The sequence below is a fragment of the Syngnathoides biaculeatus genome, chromosome 3 (assembly GCF_019802595.1).
Source record: "Syngnathoides biaculeatus isolate LvHL_M chromosome 3, ASM1980259v1, whole genome shotgun sequence".
In the NCBI taxonomy this organism is placed as follows: Eukaryota; Metazoa; Chordata; class Actinopteri; order Syngnathiformes; family Syngnathidae; genus Syngnathoides; species Syngnathoides biaculeatus.
This window is the reverse complement of record NC_084642.1, coordinates 2,923,567-2,942,651: the sequence shown is the minus strand read 5'-3', so window position 1 is coordinate 2,942,651 and position 19,085 is coordinate 2,923,567. Positions and strand designations below refer to the sequence as shown.

Sequence of the window (19,085 nt, the reverse complement as noted above, 5' to 3'; positions counted from 1 at the left end):
TTTAGAACCGATGATTGTATTGATTCCTCCATCGTAAAAGAATGAATTCAACCGTGATTTTTGCGCCGATGTTCAGGCGACTTGCCGTTTTTGTTTGCCCCCGCGCACAGGTGGTGTCTTTAGTGCAGCTGCTGAGCGACCCGTTCTACCGCACGCTGGAGGGTTTCCAGGTGCTGCTGGAGAAAGAGTGGCTGTCCTTCGGCCACAAGTTCAGCCAGCGGAGCAACCTGAGCCCCAGCAGTCAGGCCAGCGGCTTCACGCCCATCTTCCTGCAGTTCCTGGACTGCGTGCACCAGGTGAGCTTTTGGCATCCTCGCACTTGCACCCCCCTCCCCAGATGACCCCGCAGCGTTCATACCTCCGACGCGAGCTCACCGCGTTCCCGAGGACGGGCGAAGAACGGGCCGCAGGCGCAAAAGCATACGTTAGCTTTAGTTTTGCACTCGCAACGGCCCGGCGACGAACGCGTGACGTCAACTGCGAGTCGCACGAGCGAGGCGGCTGCGGCCCAGATGCTGCGTGAACCCGGTGATCGCCGCAGAACTGTCTCCGCTCGCGTGTTTCGCTGTCTCTTTTGCGTTTGGAGGAACACGTGAAAAAGTCGCGTTTGGGGGATTGGGAGGAAGGCTCGTGCGTGCGTGCGGGGCTTTGGAAGAGGTGGCGGACGGGGGGGTTAAGAATGAAGTGCAAACACATGAGCTTCACACTAAAATGCTTACTTTTGACATTATTGTGTATTAATGGTGCACACCCGCTTACATCAACACATAGTTTCTGCATTTGTCTTCTAAAAGCGTACTTTTGGCAGCCGACGGCAGGGGGGGGGGGGGGGGGGGGGGGGGTCCGCGAGGGTCTCCGGAGCCTTCTAAACAACGGGATTTCAGATAAGAGCTGAAAATAGAAATGCATCACGTCCGAGGCAGCTGTTGTTTTCCAGCGGCGGACCCAGGTGGCCTCGGGATACTTGACGGCCACTTCGCGCTCATGGGTGGGAAGGGCGGCACGTGGTTTGCCCCCCCCCGCCCCCCATACGAGAGCACCGCCAGTTCTTTACAGTCCTAATTGGTCATTCTGGCCCCGGGGGGGACATAACATGACTAGGACACCATCCAGCTGTTACACATCCTGTCTGAGCAGCGGTCGGCAAATTACTTTTAAAAAAAAAAAAAAGGTCTTCGTCGTCTTTGTTGCGTACTTTCGATTTTAATTATCGTAATTTCCGGCCTATAAGCCGCGACTTTTTTTCCACACGCTTTCAACCGCGCGGCTTAAGCGGCGATGCGGCTAATTTGTGCATTTTTTTTCTAACGGTCGCAAGAGGGCTCTCGAGCAGAAAAGAGAGACTGGTGGAATATGTGTGCCGAGGAAGTGAGTTCTTTTTTTTTTTTTTTTTGACTGGCCCGGTTAGCGCTGCGCTAGCGTTAGCGCTGCTGTGTTACTGCCGTGTCTTTGTAATTTTTACCGGTACATTTTTGTTTTTAACCGGCCCTGTTAGTGCTGTGCTAGCGTGTTGCTGCTGTGTTACTGCCGCGTCTCAGAGACTTTTACCGGATAAGTTTTTGGGTTTTTTTTTGTACCAGCCCGGTTAGCGCTGCGCTAGTGTTCGCGCTGCTGTGTTACTGCTGTGTCTCAGTGAATTTTACCGGTATGTTTTTTTCTGTTTATAACCGGCCCTGTTAGCGCCGCGCTAGCATTAGCCTTGTCAAAAGGCCGGAAATTACGGTAATCCTTCGTAGATTACATTGCAGGAAAACAACGACCTTATGAATGTTTTTTATGTTTCTTATATTCCCAACGGTCAATTGTGTGTCCCCTCAGATTTTGATGCAGTATCCTGTGGAGTTTGAGTTTAATCAGTACTATCTCAAGTTCCTGGCCTACCACCACATCTCCAACCGCTTCAAGAACTTCCTGTTGGACTCCGACTATGAGCGCTTGGAGCACGGTCAGTGCTCCAAAGCATCAGGGATATATTTTTCATCATTTTTTTTGGATGAATATTTCATTTCTAGAGACACTTTATGACTGTTATCGGGCCACGTCCTTCCCGTTCAGACTCCCCAGCCTGTCGCTAAACCCCTCCAAACTTGCATCTTTTCAACCCAAGCAAAACACGTCTTCGCTTCTCGTCCGACAGGCTTGTTGTTTGAGGATAAGGCCGACAAGCAGGCCAGGAGGGGCATCTGCATCTGGGAGTGCATCAACCGGATGCATCGGCGGAGTCCCATCTTCTTCAACTATCTGTACAACGCGTCGGAGAGCGAAGTGAGTGTCGCTGGCCTCGCGTGGGGGCCGGTGGTGACTTTCGGTGACGTGCATTTTGATCCTGCGCAAAATATGAGACGGCTCCCAAACATCGACCACTTACGCTGGAAAGTAAAATAAGTACTGTATTTTCCGCACTATAAGGCGCACCTTCAATGACTGGCCTGTTTTAATACTTTTTTTTTTTTTTTTCATATATAATGCGCACCTAATTATAAGGCATGGTACTGTATGGTTCAGTAGAGGCTGGGTTTACGTTATCTATCCAAAGGCTTAAGATTGATCCATATATAAGGCGCACCTGATTATAAGGCGCACTATCAGCTTTTGAGAACTTTAACGGCTCTTGGGTGCGGCTTATAGTGCGGAAAATACGGTATATAATAAATGACAAACATAGATTAGAAAATCATCAACAATGAGACGCTGTCATAGTTTCTGTTTACGCGCTGCTAAGCCGTTTGTGTTCATTATGTCGCTTAAAGAGTGAAAGCACTGCAACATAGATGCTAATTAGTGTTAGCGTTAAGCTAGTGGGGGCTTTCGTTAGCCAGTTTTTGGGGGGTTGTTTTACCTCAGTTTGAAGGCGCTCGTTTATCACAACGGCAGCTTCGCTGTAGCTAACGCTCCAAAACCCTCCTGGTGTGGCAGACCATCCTCAAACCGTGGGTCGCCATCCCAAATCTGAACAAGTGGGACTTCTTCACGGACGAGACGCTGTCGACGGGGCCGTGCTACGACTGGCGACTGACGGCGGCCCGGTCGGACGGCTCCGAGGAGCCCCAGACCATCTCCAGCAGCAAGAGGAGGATCGTGTGGCCTTGCTACAGCAGCGTGAGCCGCGCTCAGCCCGACGCCGTCACCAAGCTGCTCGCCGTAAGACCTCCGGACCTCAAGAACGGGTTCCTCAGCCGCCATTTTATGACCCCACACTTGGTTTCGTGTACGTACGTACTGCAGGACATTGAGAAACTGGAGGGGGAGGTCAACCACACCCCCGAGAGGTGGCAAACCACTCTGGACAGAGCGCTCATTAGCATCCAGGAAGACTTCAAACAAGAAGGAAGTGTAAGTCCGTCTCTCCATCCAGTTTTTTGTTTGGTTTGGTTTTTTTTTACAGCTCTTGTCCTTCCTTTTAAGTCTCACTTGTGAGCGGAGACATTTTCTTCAGGCGGAGCTGAGCCCAGAGAAACGTGATTCCCAATGACTCAAATTCTAAACGAATTTCGTTAGGGCCACAGGTAAAATGGAGTCCATCTAGGAGGCGGCGGTATAGAGCTCGTGCACCTACGTCATCAAATCACGTCACTGGCAAGTGACGGTCAAACAAAGCGTTCTTCAATGCCAAAACGGTTGAGACGAAAAGAAAATGTCTGATAGCACGACGCCCAGAGTTTTGTCCGATACCGTTAAACATTTAGAAGGTGATAATAAATGAAGGTACGTGGAAAAATGAGAGACACTTGGCATGGAGGATCCATATTTAACGTCGAAGTCGATGTTTTCGCCGATAAGTAAGTGGACCGTTAACCCGCTTCCGCATGTCTTGGACGACTGGATCTACACGCGGATCTGGTGAGTCAGTCGTCCAGATTTACACGCAAGAGTTTGCAAGCGCAGAAAAGTCTGGATGCATGCAAATACTTTGTTGCTGGATCGGTTCTCAATCAAGAATAAGTCCCACATAGTGATGGAGCCACTCAGATATTTTCAATACAAATGCCAATATTTCAATAAATGACACAAACTCGCATGATTGGGAAGAAAAAAAAACAGCGAGTCAGCTCCTCCGTACACGGAAGCGTGTTGCGGCCACACGTTGAACTTCCGTAAACCTCTCCGTGACAGGTGTTGTTTTTTTTTTTTTTTTTTAAATATTTAAAAAAAGAAAATAAACCGCTGGCATAGGCTTCAGCCCCTCATACACGGAAGCGCATTGCGGCCACACGTTAACCTACGTAAACATCTGTGACCGATGGTTTATTTTCTTTTTTTAAATATGCATTGGACTCATTTGAGAACAATGCATAATATTTTTTTTTTTTAAAAGTCTGCCGGTGAGAGGTTTACGAAGATTAATGTATGGCTGCATAATGAAAAAAATTTAAAAAGTCTGTCGGGGAAAGGTTTACCGAAGATTAATGTGTGGCCACAACACGCTTCCGTGTACGTTTGGAGATGACTCCCTGTCGTTTTTTTTTTTTTTTTAAAGCATAGTTCTCAAATGAGCCAACTTGCCATTATAAATACTTCTTGGGAATTTGATATTGAGAAGAATAATTCCTACCTGAAGTATTTGGTTGGGCAACATCCATCACGTTCAATTGCTGAAATCCATCGATCTTTTCTGGTCTTTTCAGCTGATATTCCGTAGAATGATCTCTTTGAATATCTGTCTCGTCTGTCGTGACAATCAACAGCAGCACAACAGGTCTCGGGCGCTGCGAATATTCTGCTCCGGTTCAATGTCCCTCCCCCCTTACTGTCGAGCAGCTCTTTTTGACCTGCAATATGGCGCCGTGAAAACGGTGACGTCACGTGCAGGAGCCCTGTACACATTCGACACTCGTAAGTCCACTTTGGTACCACTTTGCATTTTTTTTTTTTCTGGCAACTTAAAAAGACTAAACTCCATTTTGCAACATGAGAAATGTAGTATTTGTTTTACTTGGCCACATAAATGATGATGCGATGGTGTGTGTCCCCCCCCGCCGAGGCCTCTAGTTCAACACCTGCACTGTGGGCCTTTGATCTTCTTTTTCTTCCACGTGACGTGCCGGGCTTTGTCCCATTTTTGCGTGTTTTTTTTTTTTTTCTTTTTTTTTTTTTTTGCAGCTCTCCAGGCAGTCGCTGTCCATTTCGGGCCTGCTCCCCACCTCCAGCCTGCAGGCGCTCCAGCGCCGGTCCATGCTGCACCTGCCCGACAGCAACCTGGCGGAGGATCGCGCCGCCGCCACATCCAACGGGATCAACCGCCGCGCCGCTACGCTTTACAACCAGTTCACCCCCAAGAGCGAAGAGAACAGGTGGGCCGTCATACAACCCCCCCGGTCGGAGGTTTGCAGTTGATTTAAGAGTCAGCGCCGAAGAATGTTGCGTGATGGTATCGTGGCGGCGAAGAGCTTCAAGTGCAATCTCTTGGCGTTCCTTTGTGGATGTTTTTTTACCCAAATCCGCACTCGTGACGGTTTTAGTTTTCCGCAGACGAATCGCTAATGTGGCGCTGGAGGCTTACAACACACACGTACGCGTCGCCCATAAATCATCAAAATCGTCTTTTCTGTCAAATCCAAAGCGTGCGTCAGCGCTTCGCACGCCTTCCTCAGCCGGGGCCAAGTGTGGATACCTGATTATTAATTTTTTTTTTTTTTTTTTTTTTACACCGCGTGCTCATTCGTGGCTCGTTTGAACGGCTTTGTTCGAACGCTCAAGCGTGAACGTCATTTTCCCCCAGTAACCCCCAGCTGGCCCCCCTCCACGCGGCAGGAACGCGATGTACCGAGCGCTGTGCCGGGGTGGCTTTGTCGGCGTGCGGGTCCACAAAGTCGTCCTACTAGCGAGGACAAACGGCGGACCAGTACACGGAGCTTAAGCTTGATATCGTTGATAGCGAATAAATGCGGAAACGGCTTTCCGTGTACTTGATATCCAGGTTAAGCTCCACGTACTAGTACGCTCGTCGTCCTCAAAAGTCAGTGCACTGGTGGAATGACTTACTAGTAACATTTTTGCGCTACTAGTGCCACTTTTGGCCCACTACTTCTCAGCTGAACTTTACCCACAAACTACTGCACTGCGCTCGTAACACCCCGAGTAGGCATTTTTCCCACATTGCATCACTCGCCCCATTAGAGCGCCTCTGTCAAAGTCGAGGCCCGGGGGCCAGATCTGGCCCGCCACGCGGTTTTATTTGGCCCGCGAAGCCAGATGTAAAGTGTCAATTTTCGTGATTCTTGTAAAAATCTATACCAAAAATTGAAATTGTCATATGTCATAAATGATAAGGTTGAGATATTGGAAGCATTTTTGTGTGACCAAACGTGTAGAGTTGAAAAATACCTCACCATTGATTTTTGGATACCAAAACTAGTTCATAAATTATGGAAATATGATGAGATTATTAAATATTTTTGTTCCACAGTCGCAACGGCCCTCTGAGGAAAAACCGGAAACAACAATGAGTTTGTCGCCCCTGCGTTAGAGTGCCTTGGAAATAAATGTCCTCGAGTAACGGCATGTGCGCCGTTTGGCCGCATTCGACCAAACGACGACAAGGAAATAGAAAAGTGAAATACCGAAATTTCCGTCCAATAAGCCGCGACTTTTTTCAAACGCTTTCAACCCTGCGGCTATTTTGTGCATTTTTTTCTTTAGAAATGTTCTCTAGAAATTTTCTAGCAGGGGTGTTTCAACGTGGGCACTTGCGGCTTTTCCACAGCTGCGGCGTATGTTTGTACCAAATGGTATTTCCTTGACAAATGTACTGGGTGAGGCTTACAATCAGGTGCGCTCTGTAGGCAGGGAATTGCGGTAGTCTGGTGCGCCAGGCAGACTTTTTAGGTTGTGTGACGCTTTCCAGGAGGAAAGAAATACCGTTGAAGTTGACATGCGCTTGACCTTTTCGGTGTTTATGTTCAATTATGTAAGGTGACGCTAGTTGTTTATTTTGACCTGGAACCTGCAACCTAGAGAATCGAAATAGAACCGTCAGGTTCCGAACGCGATCTTGGAGTAAACGCTGAAACGTGTCCTCACCCGGCGACCGGCAGGTCCTACGAGGGCGTCCTGTACAAGCGCGGGGCCCTGCTGAAGGGTTGGAAGCCTCGCTGGTTCGTGCTGGACGTCACCAAGCACCAGGTGAGTCCGCCTCCCGCCCACCGGGGGGGCGCCGGAGAGCGCTCAGATGCGCTCAGACGCGGCTCGTCCGTCCCGACAGATGCGGTACTACGACACCGGCGAGGACACCAACTGCCGCGGTCACATCGAGCTGGCCGAGGTGGAGTCGGTGCTCGCGGTTTCCCCGACCACCGGCGCTCCCAAGCACGTCAGCGAAAAGGCTTTCTTTGACGTGAGTCGGCCCGGAACCGCTCCTGAATCGGACCTACCGTGGCGTTTATGGCAGCTGAAATAAGTATTTGACACGTCCCCGTTCTGCTCACGATTTCCAAAGGTGCTGCCGACATGAGCATTTGCCATGTTGGGAACGATCCAAATCATAAAGCGCAACAAATACGCTTGGTGTAATATTGTGAAATGACACGTAAAAAGTATTGAACGCGGCACCTGGTATTCAGACGCTTTGCTTGGAATGACAGATTCAAAACGTACGTAGAAATCAGCGACACGCGTCGCTCTGGTGTCATTTTGTAACCTTCCTCCACACGTGCGGTCTTCAAATCTCGACGGTTCCGTTGGCTTCTTTCGCGGACCTTTTGAGTTTCACTTCTTTCCCGAAATTTTTCGATTCGATTCCAGTCAGGTGGGCTTAGCGATGCTGTGGTTCTATTTTGCGACGGACTTAAGACGGCCCTCTGCTCTTAGACCTCGTGACGTGCGTCTTGACTCATTTTATTTGTCGCCCACCAATTAGGACAGAAAACGTTTTCCCCCGACAACGGCTTGATAATTTTGTTCGATTACTGATAGATTTTAGCTGTCTCGGCGTGTTCAATACTTTTTCCTTGTCATATTACACACAACTCAACATTTTTGTTCACTCGCCTCGTTCCCGACGTGGTGAAAATCTCATTCCTACAACACATTTGGAAAACTTATTAAGAGAGAAAAATGGTGACGTGTTACATACTTTTTCAATTGACATATTTTGTATTCAATTTCGTGGCGGCACGGTGGCTCAGCTGGAAAGCGTTGGCCTCACAGTTCTCAGGTCCCGGGTTCAATCCCGGACACACCTATGTGGAGTTTGCATGTTCTCCTCGTGCCTGCGTGGGTTTCCTCCGGGTGGGCACTCCGCTCCCCCCCCCCCCCACATCCCAAAAACACGCAACATTAATTGGACAATCTAAATTGCCCATAGGTGTGATTGTGAGTGCGGCTGTTTGTCGCCATGTGCCCCGCGATTGGCCGGCGACCAGTTCGGGGTGTACCCCGCCTCCTCCCCGTTGACAGTGTTAGCGCAAAACCTTTCATGCATCCGCTAGAAAGGGGAAAAAAGGGCAGGAAAAGCCTACTAGATCAGCTGAACTTTTTGGGGGATTCAAATGGTTGCAGACCCCGATAATGATGGGGAAAAAAAAATGTCTTTGGGCGTGAATATTTCCCCACACTGGTCACCGTCTTGTCTTTGTTTTTCTTCTTAGCTGAAGACGAGCAAGCGGGTGTACAACTTTTGCGCGTCGGACGCCGCCAGCGCTCAGCTGTGGATGGACAAAATCCAGAACTGCATCTCTGACGCTTGAGTCGCGCCACGGGAAGGTCGAGGGAGGTTCTCGGACATCACGGACGGCTTATTGCCCCCCCCGCGCCTCCCGTCGGGCATTTATCCTTGGGGGGGGGGGGTAACCGTCCTCTCTGTGGGTGGCTTCGGAGGGCACCCCCCCCCCCCCCCCCACCACCACCTCCCGTTCGATAACGGCAAAGAAGTTCTATTTTACTAAAAGGAGATGTTAGCGCTGCTTCGTGTTGAAGGCACAAAACCACAACGCAATCTGTTGCACTTACGGCGGAAGCCATTTTTTTTTTTTTTTGGGTGGCGTTTCCCCTTCAAAACAAAACACAAACCAAAAGAATTTTGCACACCCAGTTCAAAAGTTCCCTGACACGCTTGCTCTATTTAAATGGTTTTGTTGAACGTCCATCGGGCTTAACGACGTCGTCTTGTGTGATAAATTATTTTTCTACGGAGCGTTTTGAGTGTGCATGTTTTTGTAAATATTTGTGGCCTCTCGCTTTTTGTGAAACAACACATTTTTCAAACTACTTCCTCGTGTAACTAATACTTGTTCTTAAAAGTTGCTGGCGCAAATACCGGGGTGGACTGTTCCTCTGTGTCGAAAGGACGACGTTTTAAAAGTTGTTTTGTTTTTAACAAATATTCCTTTCACCGTTGCGTCAAAAAAAAAAAAAATGAAGCTATTCAAAGATATCAGAAGCTTTCTTTGTTACTGTATGTTTTTTACTGCGTTTTTGCGCTGACACTAATAGTTTTTTTGGGAAATAAACATACTTGAAATACATATTGTACATGTGTGTGTCAGTCGGAACTTTGCAGTGCAGCGGCAAGCTGGCTATCTTCCCTCGGGATAGAGCGCTGGCGTGGCCGATTTAGGGCGCCTCGTTGTCGGCCACGAGTGTGCGCACGTCACGGTGCGAGCGACCCGTTTCCCGGCCGGCGTGTCCACCCGGGCTTCGGGCTGGTGTGACCACTTTAGAGCGCCTCATTGTCAGCCACGAGTGTGCGCACGTCACGGTGCGAGCGACCCGTTTCCCAGCCAGCGTCTCGACCCGGGCTTCGGGCCGGGGTAGCCGATTTAGAGCGCCTCATTGTCGGTCCATGAGTGTGTGCACGTCACGGCGCGAGTGACCTGGTCTGTTGATCGGGGCTTCAGGCTGGTGTGGTCACTTTAGAGCGCCTCGTTGTTGGCTGTGACTACAAGCTGCAGTTTTTATTAGCAAAAACAAAATTAAGGTTGGGTTTTTTTTTTTTTTAAATATACAAATTCAAACAAAAGGTGGTTACAGTGCATATGAGCTTTCTAGGTTAATTTAAATTTATATTTATTTCTGCTCAGTTTTTAACGACTGATGTATGGCACTACGGAACGTTGAAGATCATTCAGGAATTGTTCACCAACTGTCACTGACTGACCTAACCCTAACCCTAAGCAAATTTGTGTAAAAATATTAAATATGAAGTAACTGTAATGAAATGTCCAAAAGTATGACAACCACGATGCGTGCGGGGAGGGACCCTGGCCAGCTTTAGAGCGCCTCGTTGTCGCTGTGTGGAAAGGCCCGCAACGATCCGCTCAGATATTTTACACCCACGGCAGGCTTTAAGATTTTCATGCCAGTTCTGTTGGTATAAAAAAAAAAAAAACCATTGACACCACGGTTGGTTATTTAACTGGACATAATCGCTTATTTTATTTTTTCCCTTTCCAAAAGGGGGCGACAGAGTGGCTCAGCTGGTAAAACGTTGGCCTCACAGTTCTGAGGACCAGGATTCAATCCCGGCCCCCCCTGTGCGGAGTTTGCATGTTGTCCACGTGCCTGCGTGGGTTTTCTCCGGTTACACCAGTTTCCTCCCACACCCCAAAAACGTGCGACACGAATTGAACACCAAATTGCCCCAAGGTGTGATTATGAGTGCAGCTGTTTGTCTCTTGTGTGCCCTGCGATTGTCTGGCGACCAGTTCAGCGTGTAGCCCGGCTCCTGCCCGTTGCCAGCTGGGTTTGGCTCCGGCACTCCTCGTGAGGATAAGCGGCTCAGAAAATGGATGGATGGCTTTCCAAACGGACGATTCCTTGCACGGCGAGGGCCACGCATTGGAGCGTAAATAGTTGAGTTGATGAAGGCCGCTCGGCTGAACGGCGACGGACGCCCCGAGCGTGACGACTACGAAAGTTCACATTGGATATCGCGCATCATTTCAACGTTTTCCTCATTCAAATGGTTTCAAGAGGGCTCCAACTTTCCTCAACGCGAGCTCTCCGGTCTTCAGCAACTTTTCTGGAAGCGTCCACCTGGCTCGTAGCGTGTGGAAGGAAGCCCGGTGGAAGTTAAATCCGCTTGGACGCTTTATTGATGTTATGTAAGCTCAATGTGGCCAAAAATACTTCAACAATCAACAATAAATTGCGTCCGGTTTCAGCAATCTGCCCCAGCCCCACCCTCATGTGGTCTGCAAATTGGGCACGGGTGGGTGACCCCGGGATGTCATTGGATGAAAATTCCATTTCTTAATTCATTGCATTAGGGTGGCACAGCTGGTTAAAGCGATCCCGGCCCCGCCCGTGTGGAGTTTGCATGTTCTCCCCCGTGCCTGCGTGGGTTTCCTCCAGGTGGGCACTCCGGTTTCCTCCCACATCCCCAAAAACATGCAATGTTAATCGGAGACTCTAAATTGCCCATAGGTGTGATTGTTTGTCTCAATGTGCCCTGCGATTGGCTGGCAACCAGTTCGGGGTGTACCCCGCCTCCTGCCCGTTGACGGCTGGGAGAGGCTCCAGCACTCCCCGCGACCCTCGTGAGGATAAGCGGCTAAGAGAATGGATGCATTAGATCACATAATTTGGGTGAAAGGGCTGCTTTTCTCGAGTAAATTTACTTTTACTTTTAATAATTTTTCCTCCACCAGATTCCCCCACTCAGGTATCACCGGTGAGATCATCTGCATCCCAATTCTGAGGACTGGGGGTTCAAATCCCGACATATGTAAATTGGAGACTCTAAATTGCTCCGAGGTGTGATTGGGTGTGCGGCTGTTTGTCTCTGTGTGCCCTGCGATTGGCCGGCGACCGGTCCAGGGCGTACCCGGCCTCCTGGCCGATGACGGCTGGGATATGCTCCAGCACTCCTTGCGACCCTCGTGAGGATAAGCGGCAAATCCCAGTTATACCTCGACAAGAGTCAGCGTCAGACATGCCAAATACAATTAAAAACAAGCTTTCATCGCAAATCAAATTAAACTGAACCGAAATTTAAAAAGCAAACACAATAAAATAAAATTAAACATTCATCCATCCATTTTCTCAGACGCTCATCCTCACATGGGTCGCAGGGAGTGCCGGCCGTCATCAAGCAGGAGGGCGGGGCACACCCTGGACTGGTCGCCAGCCAGTCGCAGGGCACGTGGAGACAGCGCTCTAAAGATACTTGTCAGGATAAGCGTCTCGGAAAATGCACGGTTGGGTAATCTTTCCCAATCTATCCTTTTTTTTTTTTTTTAAGGGGGGGTGGGCAGAGTCCAGCATTACTTCACTGACCACTTTTCAGTCGCACACACGGCAAAACCCAATAAAAGTGTTTGTTTATTTGAAACTATGCAGTAAACGAAGCCAAAACGAAAACAAACAAACAAAAAAAAGTTGACTTTGGAAAATGTGAAACTTTCCAATGTCTGTTAAATGGCGCCAAACAAGCCGAAAGGGTCACGAAACGGAACAATCGAGGCCTGGGGGGGTCGCTGAAAACTTTTGGCCTGTGAGGTCACCCGCCAAAGACATCTGTCGGACTTTTTTGGGGGTTGTTTTTTTTTTTTTTTTTTTTTCCCCCCCCTCCCTCCATTACAGAAGAATGTTCCCAATCAGTTCGGAAGAGGAGATTTCGGAGACGAATCCAAACGAATTCGTTCCGGGCGATTTTGGGGCGGAAACATGGCGAGGGCGAGACAACTGGGGGGGGGGGGGGGATGCCTGCCTCGGAATTCTTGTGCGATTGTGAAAGTTGCACACGCGGGAGGGAGGGAGGGAAGGAAGAGGGGGGCCGCATTTTTACTCTCTGAGATATAAATACTTTGCATACGTCGGAGAAATTGTGCAGCATTAACCCTTTCTGTGGAGCGGGGGCCCACTTCGTATTTGGACATTTCCAGCTCCCCCCAGCCAAAATTTGTCTTCAAAGAGCAAGTATTTAAATCCATTGTATTGCTTGAGTCCGAGAAAGAGTACCACAGAAAAGTACCGTGGAAAAGTACAGAGAAGGTCAGAAGGAGCTACATTGAAAGCCGACGACAGAGTAGCAAGAGGGGAACTGTGGTACTGCGTGCGGAAGTCTGGTGTGGCGGAGAAATATGTTTAGAATAGTACGGGACATGTGTGAGACGTGCCGTAGGTGTGACAGAAGAATTTAAGGTGGGGGTGGGAATGCATCAGGGATCCGCGCTGAGCCCCTTCCTGTTTGCGGTAGTAATGGGATAGGCTGACAGACGAGGTTGGACTGGAGTCCCCTTGGACGATAACGTTCGCAGGTGATATTGTGATCTGCAGTGAAAGCAGGGAGCAGGTGGAGGAACAATTAGAAAGATGGAAAGGAGGGGAATGAAGATATGTGCGTGAATGAGAAGGGGCAGAGGAGGGGAAAGAGGGAGAAGAGATGCCGAGGGTGGATGACTTCAAATGCTCGGGCTCAACAATTCGGAGCAATGGAGAGTGCGGGGTGGAACAGTTGGCGTGATGGACGGATTCGAGACGGTGGAACTGAAGAGACGACAGGAAGCAGAACTGGAGGTGGCAGAAATGAAGATGTTGAGGTTCTCGCTTGGATAAAATCAGAAATGAGCTCATGAGAGGGACAGGCAAAGAAAAAGTTGATGGATGCGGTGAGGGAGGACATGAAGACTGCCAGTGTTAAGAGAGGAGGATGCTCGAGATGGGCTTGGATGGAAAAAGATGACACGCTGTGGCGACCCCTAACCGGGACAAGCCGAAAGGAAAGAAAGAAGAAGACTTGGGATCATTATGATTACTGATTTGATGACTGTAGAAATATGTATGCGAAGGCTCTTCGCCGGTCTTGAAAGCACGCACGTGGACTGAACCCTTTGCACAGGAAAGACGGGAGATTGCGGCTTTTGCAGATCGGGAAACGGATGCGACGTGAAGTTCTTCAATCTTGACGTTTTCTTTCAGTCGAGTTTAGACGAGTTCAGAAAAGAAATGGATCAAACTGTGGGTGTTTGTTGCACGTTGCCGTGGTGACTCAATGACAGTCAAATTGTAGGATTGGAATTCCGGCGGGATTACTCGACAACGCGTCTTTGCCACTGAGTGGAAAGGAAGTCTTGTCAACCGTCTTGTGCTGCTCCTGTCGTCATTTTGGGGTGAGCGTGCGTCTACAAGGTCAAACGTGTAATGACAACACGCGACCAGCGGGAGGCGCCAATGATCGTCTTAAAAAGCAAAGCAAAGTTACGCTTGCTGTGAATCAGAGTCGTGTTATTTTGAAGCATTTATGCCTTTTTCAAAACGATCTCTTTTCTACATGTATCGTGTTTACTGAAACCAGGGAAACGTCCCCAGCAAATTGGATTTGTAAACTCCGAACATAGGAACGCGAATTTTCTTTGTTTTGAAATGTCGTCTTTTCAGTCGCGCTTTATTTTGGTGTTTTGCACAAATGACGCCCAAATGAAGCGTTTCAATATTTAAAGTGTTCCCTCTTGCACTTTATAACAGGTAACTTGTGCCATGAAGTTTGTCCAAGTGAAGTTGCCGTACAATTTCCGCCATCGATTAAACTTGTGTACGTTTTGGCTAATCGCAAACGCTCCACGAACTCATTCTGAACGAATTATTACCGATCGTACAGAAATCTCGACGCGCAACTTTACTGTAATAAAACACCTTTCATTATAATTTCGCGTTGTGATAAAAAAATCGTCTCTGTTGCACGCGGTTGAAGCTTCCCGGCCGAGGCTAGCTTAGCTTTAGCTTGCTAGCCGCTAACAAAGAGACAGAAATTAAGCGTGAGAGTTGCGCTTATCCCTAGAAAATGTGTGCAAAACGCGTGAAAGAAGAGCACGAAGAGGAACTTTCTGGAACAAAAGAGGAAAACGAGGCAAAACATCAACTGCGGGACGCTGATTTCAAGAAGCCTCGGCTTGGCTTGCACGGAACAGGTTTGTTCACGGCTTACTCTCGTTTCCTTTCTTCTTCATATTCAAATATATATATACGGTATGTATTTGTGAACCCGGATCCCCACGCAGTTACATAATCGTAACGTTTCAAGTGAAGGTTACAATGAGGCGGCAGCAGAGCAACAACACCACGCTAAACATGTCCATCCCATGTGTGCCTTGTCTATGCGAGTGCGAAGAGAGAAATTTGATCCATGGGCAACATCGAATTATTATAAATTATTGTGCGGTGTCTGACAGCAACAATACAGTCTCGTTTCGGCATTTATCGCTGCAAATTTGGGATCAGGCCCAATGGAAAGAAAATTGCGCAAGCAAACGAGTTTTTTCAGTCCTTCCTTTCTTCATAAGAGATAACATATTTTCCTTTTTCAGATAAATGTTTCTTAGTTGTCAGTGGCGTCTTCCACTTGTTAAAGCAGGATGTGCTGAATTTGGAGGTCAAGGACGAGATGTTCCAATCCCTTCGGTCGTGGGTACCACAAGTAGTCGCGAGTAAATCTGAAGATTCATATTTCGTAGTCGCAAGTAAATATGAAGATTCATATCTTCATATTTACTCTGGCAAAACAAAAAACAAGTCGAGTACCCAATAAACTTTCAAGTAAGTCAAGTGATCACTTGGGTTAATGAAGGAAGTCCCCAGTCAAGTCATTACAAAGATATCCATCCATCCATCCATCCATCCATTTTCTTTGCTGCTTATCCTCACTAGGGTCACGGGAGTGCTGAAGCCAATCTCAGCTGTCAATAGGCAGGGGCCAGGGTACACCTTGAACTGGTTGCCAGACAATCGCAGGGCACATAGAGACAAACAGCCGCACTCACAATCCCACCTTGGGGCAATTTAGAGTGTCCAATTAATGTCGCATGTTTTTGGGATGAGGGAGAAAACCCACACAGGCAGGCACGGGGAGAACATGCAAACTCCACACGGGCGGGTCTGGGATTGAACCCACCAAATTCAGGGTGTACCTCGCTTCCTGCCCGTTGACAGCCGGGATAGGCTCCAGCACTACCGTGACCCTCGTGGGGATAAGCGACTAAGAACATTGGTATACATATCATCTATCAATCAATTGTCAAAATGTAGTAGTTTTTCACATAATAGGAAGATTATGTGCCTCGAGTCGTTGTTGTAATCTGGTTATGTGTATGTTTCTGCAGCGTTTGTGTGAGAATATTCATAATTTGGAGCTTTGTAAGAATTACTATTTGACGTGAGCTCTCTTAGCTCGTTTTCCACTGAGCATCAAGTTTGCAATTTGTAGAGAAAGATAAAATGTGTTGTGTCGAAAAATACGATGTGTGCAATTCTTTTTTTCATTTTTTATTTTCTGAAGGTTTAGCTTAGTGCAGTCAACTTTAGCTGGAGTGTCAGTAATAAATCAATAAAAAGCAAAATTGGACTCTTTGAGGCGCATGGGGGTGGGGGGGGAGGGGGCTGCATCGCGTCACACCATACTACTCAACCATAAAATAGTTTATCCGATAAAACAAAGGTTAATGCGGTAATGTAAATTGGCGTGATATCTAATCATTTTTACTTCAAGTCTTTAAGCGGGATTTTCATGCGGCGACCAGTTTGTGTGTTGCCAATTGGAAATAATGTAGGATGGAAATCAAGGAATGCTATTTTTCAAAAAATCCCATTCATGAAAAAAAAAAAAAAAAAATCATAAATCTGTTAATTAAGTAAGAGTGTAGTCACCGGCCAACTTCGGTCATTCAAATATATATATTCAGCGGCACACTCATTTGTCTTTAGTGTTACTGATTTTTTAACGCCCTACGCTCGAATTAGGATCCTGTAAATTGCTAAATTTGTTCCTCCATTTCCTGAAATGCCTTTGAAAAGGGATCCCAAGCGAGAGGGATTCTCAAACCCGATACTTCAAATCTTCCTGATAAACGTATCGGCAATACTGCACGACTCTGCTTTTCCAAACTGTCTGCGTTTGTCGTCTTTTGTCTCGCAGACGTCGGCGAAGAACTTGCTCAGCAGGAGCCGGAGCCCTCCGACGTTAAAGTGGAAGACGAGGAGGTTGACGTCACCGAGTTGCCGCTGATTGGCGTCGCTTTGAAGAGCGAAGAGAACGATCAGAGTGAGGAGAAGAAGAAAGGCGCCGATCGCCCGAGCGGCAGCTCAAGGCAACACGCCGCAGCAGAAGCTGACCGTGCGGCGTCAAAAGCGGACAACCTCTTAGCGCCGCTGTCGGATAGCGACAACGTATCGTCACCTGACACTGATGACGAGGACCGTTCCAAAGGTGATGTCGCGAGCTGCGTGGACGACAAACACCGGCAGTGTTCTCAGTGTGACAAAACGTTTTTCAACAAGTCGTCACTGAAAAGACACATGAGAACGCACACCGGGGAGAAACCTTTCTCCTGCTCAGTGTGCGGTCTCATCGTCAATCAAAAGTGCAGTTTGACGACTCACATGCGAACGCACACTGGGGAGAAACCTTACGTCTGCTCTTTTTGCAGTCAAAAATTCTCTGAGAAAGGGAATTTGATGAAACACATAAGAATACACACTGGAGAGAAACCTTACGTCTGTTCAGTTTGCGGCAGAAGCTTCGCTGAAAAGGCAAGTTTAACGAGCCACACAAGAACACACACCGGGGAGAAGCCTTTTGCCTGTTCGTTTTGTGGGCAAAAATTCTCCGAAAAGGGAAACTTGAGAACACACACAAGAACGCACACCGGAGAGACACCTTTTGTCTGTTCAGTTTGCGGTCAACAGTTTGCTTGGAAGGGACTCTTAAATGCGCACTTAAGAACGCACACGGGGGAGAAACCTTACGCCTGCTCAGTTTGCGGTCAAAAATTCTCTGCAAAAGGCAACTTGAGAATACACACGAGGACGCACACGGGCGAGAAACCCTTTCCTTGCTCAGTTTGTGGCCAGAAATTCTCTGTAAAGGCAACGTTAAGAACACACACAAGGACGCACACCGGTGAGAAACCTTTTACCTGCTCATTTTGCGGTAAAAGCTTCTCTGTGAAAGGCAGCTTAATAAGCCACACGAGAACGCACACCGGGGAGAAACCCTTCGCCTGTTTAGTTTGTGGTAAAATATTCACCCAGAAGGTGCATTAACGAGACACACAAGGACACACACAGGAGAGAAACCGGTTACCGGGTCAGTCTGCAACTTCAGCGCAGGAAGGAAAGCTCCGGGTCATGAAAGGGAGGCGCCGGAGCCCCCCGAGCTCAAAAAAGAAGAAGCGCAGCCACGAGCGTCCCCGATTAAAGACGAAGAGGAGGAGGAGGACGTCACCAAGCTTCCAGTGACCGTCGTCACGGTGAAGAGTGAAGATGACGACGACAAAGTGAGGAGAGGACAAGAGAGGAGCCGACGAGCGGCGGCTCAAGTCGACGCTTGACGGCAGAAGCTCACGAAGACGCGTCACAAGCCCGCAAAATTAACGTCACGCTCTCCTGACACCCAGCAGGATGATGACGATGATGATTATTATTTTGAGAATGATGATGACGATGAAATGAACACTCGAAAGGTGTGATCCCATACCAAACATTTTCTATAACAGACATTCCAGTCCAACCCTTCCACTTTGGTTCTTTTGATATATTTCCATAAATTGTCTCCCCAATATGTTTTGACATTTTTCCTTTCTTATATTAAGTAGTATTCAATGTAATAGGTTGTGATTTAATATTTTATACAGTCCAACATAGACTTACAAATCTAATTGGTTCCAAGGTTACGAGACAATGCGCTCAAATGCGTCAAATCCATTTTTTGGCATTGGAATGAATTAAAATGCGACGATTTCCTTGCAGAGCTCTCAAAACAGCAGTTGCTTGTTTTGGATTAATAAAAATAAATAATAATGATGTGCTGTGTTGAGTCAAAGTCTTTGTAGCATTTTCTCGTCTATTCTAGAAAATCAACAGTATTATTACAATGTATTAAAAGTGTTATAGTGTGAGTCCGGCCATTTTCTTTGGTGAAGTCGCCGCGGTTGAAAACCTTACGCGTCCTTTGCTCAATCAACGGGCGAGGTGTTTCCATTTTTTTAATTTTTTAAAAAAATCTTCAGACACCACATGGAGCCATTTAACACCGCGAAAGGCAACGTTTGAAGAAAGAAAGATGAAAGTTTTTTTTCGTCTTTCCGTCGCCGCAGCGCAAATAATTGGAACGATGAACGTAAATCGTTGAAAGCGAAAAATGCTTCCCTTCGACG

General features: G+C 47.8%; 1 protein-coding gene and 1 pseudogene across 3 annotated transcripts in view; both read left to right on the top strand.

Moving 5' to 3' along the window:
- Positions 1 to 9,461, top strand: part of sbf2 (SET binding factor 2) — a 103,309-nt gene extending 93,848 nt beyond the window's left edge. For 2 of the 3 annotated variants that reach the window (XM_061813735.1, XM_061813734.1), the window contains 9 exons: positions 111 to 296; positions 1,819 to 1,945; positions 2,138 to 2,265; positions 2,917 to 3,141; positions 3,226 to 3,333; positions 5,101 to 5,291; positions 7,035 to 7,122; positions 7,202 to 7,333; positions 8,586 to 9,461. In XM_061813735.1, the coding sequence (XP_061669719.1) occupies positions 111 to 296; positions 1,819 to 1,945; positions 2,138 to 2,265; positions 2,917 to 3,141; positions 3,226 to 3,333; positions 5,101 to 5,291; positions 7,035 to 7,122; positions 7,202 to 7,333; positions 8,586 to 8,684 (1,284 nt within the window). In that variant the 3' untranslated portion in view covers positions 8,685 to 9,461. The other variant, XM_061813736.1, reaches the window with a different exon arrangement.
- A 4,638-nt stretch (positions 9,462 to 14,099) lies between these two features.
- On the top strand, positions 14,100 to 18,747 carry LOC133497575 (gastrula zinc finger protein XlCGF57.1-like; annotated as a pseudogene).
- The last annotated feature ends 338 nt before the right edge of the window (positions 18,748 to 19,085 follow it).